A 7,400-nucleotide genomic window follows, 5' to 3' on the forward strand; every position below is an offset into this window, starting at 1 on the left:
GAGGTGCGCATGCGCGGTAGGTGATGGCAGCCCCCAGGGATCCCTGTGGACTTGAGATTGTTTTGGTCCCGTTTGGTTCATTTTTATTCTACGGTGCCTTGCAGGTGTTGCGGTTGGAGGCCCAAGGGTTCGGAGGAGCGGCCCCCTCCGCGGCGTTTTGCAGCAAGCCGGCGGGGTCCGGGATGCCGCCAAAGAAGAGTAAGATGTTTGTTTCGTTCCTGAGAGGCGGTGGGGTGTGGATAGATGCAAATGGGTATTCAGGAAGGAGAATTTCATGTTTCTGGTGCTGAACTGGCAAGGTAGCTGATTGCCTGCCCCTACAGTCTCCGGAGGTTTCTGTGCCCTTTGGGTGGTGCGCAGATCTTAAAAGTTTATCTGCCGATGGGATCAGGGGAGCGCCCGTCCCTTTTGGTTGTCATTAGATAGGCAAGAAGAGCTTAGAAATGCTCATGGCCGTGTCTCTGAATAGCTGCTACGTAAGCCAAGAAAGTGAAGGTCATCACCATGTAAACAGGGATCAGAAGGATCAGAAACATGTGAACCTATGATGTTATGTCATTTAAACAGAAATTCCACTAAAAGATTCCTGATGAACAAAATGAGACATAGCAAGAAAACTAAAGTTCTAGTAGGAATGGGTCTGTATGGGATATATCTATAAGCCATACTATGAGCTTGACACTTCTTTCCTGTTTACCTTCACCTTATTATGTTAGCTGCTGTGATACTTGACCAGACTTAAGGAGAGCTATTGTTACATTTGTCCTAACTTAAAGAAGCTTTGTAATTTGCCTGAAATTTGATGGAAATTAGTGTAGCAAGTTATTTTTTCTAATAAGGTGCAAAATTTGGTTGTGAACTTCAAATGTTCCCCCTTTGCTTTAGAAATGTCTGTATTATTGAGGTCAAAAAGGATTCCATTTTACAGAGAGAGACCTTCAAGATCCAAGTATCTGCTCCAGGCAACACTGTCAAGAAGCTACAGAAAACTACCATGGTCCTGTTATGTTAGTTATAAGGCTTCTCACCCCTTAGGTTTGCAAGCGAGGTAAAACATGGACCTGGATTTGGATGGTGCAGTGCATTCCAACATTTAGAAGTGTTTGAACCCCTTCTGTCCCTGACCAAAGTAAGAACATAAATAAAAATTTCAAAGAGAGGTATCTTTTGCAAAACACAGTTTGTAAATAGAGGCTCACTGATTCAGTGAGTAGGATTCCCATCGCAAATTAGAGATCCAGGTGCTTAAACAGCAAAGCTCCATGGGACCATATGTAGGAGTATTGAGGCTTGTTGCCTGCTGTTGGAAGACACTGAAAGACTAGTTGAATGCAGACTTCTGGCTTCTAATGTTAGCTTCATAAATGCCAAGGCAAATAGAAGCTTGGTTGTTCTGTTAAGAAAGCCTTTGCTGCAAAGGTACAAGCTTGATTGAACAACAAATTGCTTTTTATTATAATTTTTTGTATTATTTTAAGCATATTGAGATGTACTTTAGCATCAGTTTCTAGATTCATTGTTCAGCAGCTCTGATTTCAGAAGGTGTCAGGAGACCTTTTAGGCCACCTCTTTCAGTCAGCTGCTTCCCTTGCAAATGGTTAAGGTGTATAGGATGCAGCTGTCTTTTTCAGATTCTAGCTGGAACAGGGTGTGCAAATTTTCACTGCTTTGGTAAAATGGTCGTGTTTACTTATAAAGTTGGTGATGGGGAATAGACCTGTAATTTGTGTATACCACCTTTCTGAGCATGAACATGTTTTAAACACTTTTCAGTAATGATACTGATGCTACAAACATCAGTAAGAATGCATCTGGGAAAAATATTCTTGTTACTGATTTGGATGTATTGCTCTTTCGGTAGAGTGATGCGAATACCGACCAGGTGGTATGAAGTCTGAAGTACCCTAATTAAGTGTCTGTGCCAGTTGTATTAGACTTTATGATTAAAAGCTGAAATATGTATCTTTTCCACATATCCAAATATTACAGTTTAAAGTATTTTTCCAGTAACACCTACTGTTAATGGTCAAGTTGAATGTTACTTGCCTTCTTGCTTTCTTAAGATGTCTTAGCGTTAATACTTCTTCAGCTTTTGCTCAGCTTCTGCTTGCCTGTCATCCCTTTGGTTCTTCTTGTGTTAGTTTGACCTTGTACGCTTCTTTAAAGAACTCTTCAACCTTAAGTAATGTTTCCTCACGTATTAGCTTCTTCAAGCTGCTGTTTGGCTATGTCAGGCTGTGCAGGGACTCAGGCTTCTTTCAAAGGTGGCTGCCCATCCTCCTACTTTCCACTGCCCTGCCTCCGTGCCCTGCACCTTCTGTCTGGCGGAGAGAACTGTGTCTGAAATTATTACAAAGTATTACCTGTATAGTAAACTGATATTTTTTTTAATTTGTACTTATGTTAAGAACTCTGTATTTCTTTTTTAAATACTTTGCTTTTAACTTCATGTGTCTGTCTCTTCTGTGATGTTTTCATTTGGACATTGCTAGAGACTTGCTTCTATTCAGAACTAATTGTAGTATCTCCTTGGATCATACAAGGTATTACTGTAAAATACTAGTAAGGGGGAAACCTGCATCTAGTTATGATCTTGTAAAGTAGATCGGGTTTCAAACTGTGCAGATAAATCCATGCAATAGGCTGTAAATCTGTTGAATTACACTCCTGGTTGGAAGTTGTGCAACTCATAATGGAGTTGGCTTTGCTATAGCAAATTTCAGCAGTGATGTACCTTCTTGATGTGCTCCAGTCCTCTTGTTTTCTGTAACCACAACAGTATTCACTGTTGATCAGCTTCTTGAGGGTATCATTGGCACAGCCATCCAAGGGGTATTTGATACTCTCTGAAAGGCCCTGAAAGTTGCTGCTTTCTCTTCAACTGTTGGCTCCTTGTCTGGAGAATTTAGCTTAATTAAAGTATCTATGAGGGAGAAGAAATAAAGGCAGGCTAACAGGAAGCATTAGGAGATCTTCTAAGTCTTTTGTACAAAGAGGTCTCGAACCAAAAATAGGAAGTGGAGATCGTGAAGACTGGAGGAGACAAGGTCTTGGAGAAATCACATTAAACTGTGTTAGACACAGTTCAGTTGGTAGGTCATATGGACACATGAACAAGTAATACTTTCTTGTATGGCTTCAGGTATCTCTTATTATGCTACTTTGTCTCTTGGGCATCACTCCTTCCTACTGCTTTCCAGATAATTATTGCAAGAGGCTAGCTACTGCTATGTTTGTTTACTATGTCTTCTGCTTCGCTGGCTTGTCCATAGATAAATACTATCTCTGTAGCGGCACATTTGAAGAGCTTGGCTAACAAGCTAGCTTAGTGTTCATCTGAGATATGAAGGTGTCTGCAAACCATTTTCAGCGATGCAGAATGGAAGCACAGAGAAAAAACAGCTCTTGTGAGGAGTCTGACAAAGCAAGGAGCAAAAGGCATTATCTCATGAGTTTCAGCATCATAGCAGCAAAAACTGTTCAGTGCTAACTAGAACTCTCATTTCTTCAACTTAAAATGTCTTAAAACTTTCTGCTTTGTAATGCCTGTATTTAGTGTAATAACTTCTTTCAATTTGCTTTTTGTACCAGATTATCTCAGAAAGTTAAAATTGTGTGACTAAGATCACTAATTAACAGCGGTGTTGGGTATGATGATTATAATTCTCTTTATGCCATTTCCTAGATGTAGCGGCACCACAGGGAAGCACCAAGCTGCTAGGCATCAAGGCGCCAGTTGAATTTCCTAAAATGTTGTCTTCTAGCTCTCTCCTAGTATCTGCAAACAAAGGGGAGAGCATATCTAGTACTAACCTCAAGGAAGCTTCAAAACCTTCTGCTGAAGACATGAGGATGTTCATGTCAAGAAAAACTGTGGTTGCATTTCCTCAGCGAGTAGTTGTTTCTTCGCTTGAGGAAGAAAATGTCAATACACCTGCAACAGAAGGAGGCTTGAGGAAGGAGTTAGTTGAGGAAGAAACTTCATCTTCATCCAGCTCGGATTCAGATTCTAGCTCAGATTCTGAGGAAGAAAATGATGATGATGATTCAGAAGTTGTCATTAAAACCAAAGTTGAGTTTCCTATACGAGATTCCATCTTTTCTGAGAATATAGCACTAAAGGCATCAACGCTAGCAAAAGAGAACTTGTCCCAGAAATCTCACAAAGAATATGTAGCTAAAAAGAAGCCAAGCAGAAGAGAAACCGATATGTTTCCTGTCAAGCAGGTCATGTTTTCTAAAACATCAGTGAATCGTGAAACATCAAAATCCAAAGCAAGAGACCCCACAGTAAAATTGACTCCAAAAGAAGCAGATCGGCAGAAGCTGGTTGTAGAACCACACGTGGCTGAAAACCAAGCCCTGACTGATGTCACTCATAAATCTGATTACTTGGAGGAAAAGTCTATTGGAACCCAAGTAGCAGCTATTCAGCTGAAAGCTTCATCAGTGACTCAGGAAGGCAAAACCCAAAAACTGGTATCAAGAGGAAAAGAAAAAAAGGTGAAGGAGGCGCAGGAATCAGAAGCAGAAGTAGTAACTGCTCAGAAACTAGAAGAAGAGACTTCTGAAAGCACAATGTTGGTGACGGGCACTACAGCAAAGGATGAGGCAATTCAGGAAGCAGGAGTCCAGGCTGGAGAAGGCAGCACAATAGAGGGTACACCTTTATATTGTTTGAACTGTATTGATTCATCTAGGCTAGGATTTAACTTTTTTAAAGGGCTTCCAAATCTTCTCTGTTCATGATTCTCTGAAGCTAACCATGTAACGGTGACTTTCTAGAAGATCAATTCTTGTTCACTGGTAATGTTATAAGAGCTCAGTAATACTCAGTTTCCAGTTATGGAAACTTCCACTGTGAAAGGAAGTGGTCTTCATTTCACTGTATTTCTAGTTTCATAAACCAGTTACTTATAAAAACAAGATTGTTTCCACTGTAAGCAAAATAATGGGTTTTATATGACAAAACTTGTTTTCCCTCTTTTCTCAGAAGGATTTGGTAGCTGCCTTTCCCCTGAGCCAAATTTGATGCCATCTGATTTTTGCTTAAACACTGCTGGCTTTCTCTTTCTTTTAAAAGAATCTTTCAGTGTTTCAGATTTCGTAGAAAGATTTCAAGAAATCATAGTGTAATGCCAGAAACAGGTATTGATTTTGAGACTGGTAAGTTGTAAATAAGTCACGTTGAAGTAGCACAGAGTTGACCTTGTACCCCAGTTTTGTACTGACTTAGGGAGGAGACAGTGATATGTTTCAGGAAAGGGCATCATGCACCATTTAATCATCTCCCTAGGTATACTTCCCTAATCTAACTAACCCGTTTTATTTACTGAAAGTCCTGTTAACTTACCTACTGATCTTGTTCTGTGTATTTCAGTAGCAAATGCCCCTCTGTCCTGATCTGTGGTGGCTTACTATTGTTGCCTTTCAACTTAGGCAGCATACCGTTCTAAAGATCCCTCTTCTGGTTGCTGCTTTAAGAATTTGTCTACTTGCAAGTAAAAGCAGCGTGATTGTAAAGCTGCTTGGATATAATCCCTTGAGTGATATTCTTGGAGAAAAGGCCAGGGGGTCCAGGTGGACAGCAAGTTGAACATAAGCCAGCAAGTTGCCCTTAGGAGGAGTGTTGCTGAGGGAGGGTGATCCTTCCCTGGTGAGATGCACCTGGAGTGCTATGTTCACTTCTGGGCTCCCCAGTACAAGAGAGATGAGATACTGGAGAGAGTTCAGCAAAGTGCCGCTAAGATGATGAAGGGGCTGGAGTATCTCTCCTGTGAGGAAAGGCTGAGAAAGCTGGGACTGTTCAGCACAGAGAAGAGAAACCTCAGGGGGGATCTCATCAATGTATGTGAATACCTGAATGGAGAGAGCAAAGACAGAGGTAAGACTCTTTCCAGTGGTACCCAGTGACAGGACAAGAGGCAGTGGGTATGAACTGAAATACAGGGTTTTGCCTGAACATCAAGAGACACTTTTTTTTTTTTTTCTGTGACAATGATGGAGCAGTGGCACAGGTTGCCCAGAGAGGTGGTGGAGTCCCCATCCTTGGAGACATTTAAACGCTGTCTGGGATGTAGTCTGTAGCTGGCCCTGCTTGAGCATTTGGGGTTGGACCAGATGACCTTCAGAAGTATCTTCCAAGCTCAGCCATTCTGTGACTCTGTGAAGTGTCTAACCAAGTTAAGTGACAAATAATTGCTTTTGTACATCGGTTTCCAGGATACACTGCTGAGTAAAAGACCTGCCTTCTTGTTTTAAGGGGTTAGGCAGTTCATAATTTGATCTGTTTTACAAGTTGGAAGATAGACTTACCTTGGTGCAGTCAGCAACAGAAGCTTAAAAAAAAAAAGGGGGGGAAAGGCTATTTGTGGTTATCTACAGATGTTGCTTTTCTCTGCATTCATCCATAGTAGAGCTCTAGATGCTCAAACGTGTTTGTTTTTTTTCCACATTGATGCTGATATGAGGACCTGAAAAATAAGTTCAATGAAGTATGAGGGGAAGGACTTGGTCTTATAATGTGCTAATGATTCAAGGTGAAGATTGTGACACATCGAAGATGTATGAAGCGGCCTCCTAAATCTGGAATAAGGTTAAGCCCATATGACAGACTTTTCCTGCAGACCTGTATTGAGGGGGCAGTAGTACCACTGTGCCTCAGACCCATCATTATAACCACACCAGCAAAACTTTTGGGTAGGACCTGGCTTTGCTGAAAAACAGAACTTTTGCTTTTGAGCTCCTTATACTCTGTGGAGGTGGTAAGGCTGAGAGCAGGAAAGTTTCTGTTGGTTACATGCTGTGCCCACGCTAGAGGACTCTGCTGCAGCGGCTGGTGGGGGGTTAGTACAGGCAAGTTCACACCCCTTTACTGCTGCTGAAATGTCTTCGGCTGTCAGGGGGTAGCAAAGAGTCAAACCTACCTACACCATGTTCAGCAGTGTCACTGGTATCTCCAGGCATATCTTTTTCTCTCTTCCTTTTGAGGCCACCTTTGAGACCAGCTACTGCTTTTCCATGTTTAATATTCACAGTTAACGACGCTTTCTCTAACTGTACTTCTGTCCTCTTCCTGTGTTCTTTGTTCATCTGCAAACACAGCAGGCACACTGAAGATGTAAAAGCATTTTTTCCCATTACAAACCTGGATGTTAAGGTGATGTCATCCACCTTGTAGAGCAGGCATGCTAAGCAGCAAAAACTGCTGACTTGAACTGCTAAGTAAGTAGCAAAATAGTAGCATGGTAACTCGGAAATAAACCTCTTATTCATTTAGGAAGAACATCCTGTGAAATGCTTGCTCTTTAAGAGAAAAAGCGTAGATGAAGTCTGGAGTATGAGGAGGATGAATTCAGGCATAAATTTTTCCTTTGAGAAGCCAAGTACAGTGTATTTCA

At 41.4% G+C, this 7,400-nt stretch overlaps 1 protein-coding gene across 1 annotated transcript in view; it reads left to right on the forward strand.

Annotated features, from left to right (window-relative positions):
* Nucleotides 1-9: 9 nt before the first annotated feature.
* The window catches only part of NDUFV3 (NADH dehydrogenase (ubiquinone) flavoprotein 3, 10kDa), an 8,875-nt gene continuing 1,484 nt past the window's right edge, over nucleotides 10-7,400 (forward strand). Inside the window, exons 1-4 of the mRNA XM_010075278.1 lie at nucleotides 10-16; nucleotides 105-198; nucleotides 886-1,007; nucleotides 3,686-4,660. Coding sequence (XP_010073580.1) covers nucleotides 10-16; nucleotides 105-198; nucleotides 886-1,007; nucleotides 3,686-4,660 — 1,198 coding nt within the window. The remainder of the gene's footprint in view (nucleotides 17-104; nucleotides 199-885; nucleotides 1,008-3,685; nucleotides 4,661-7,400) is intronic.

This window comes from Pterocles gutturalis, unplaced genomic scaffold, assembly GCF_000699245.1.
Source record: "Pterocles gutturalis isolate BGI_N339 unplaced genomic scaffold, ASM69924v1 scaffold16367, whole genome shotgun sequence".
NCBI classification, from domain to species: domain Eukaryota; kingdom Metazoa; phylum Chordata; class Aves; order Pterocliformes; family Pteroclidae; genus Pterocles; species Pterocles gutturalis.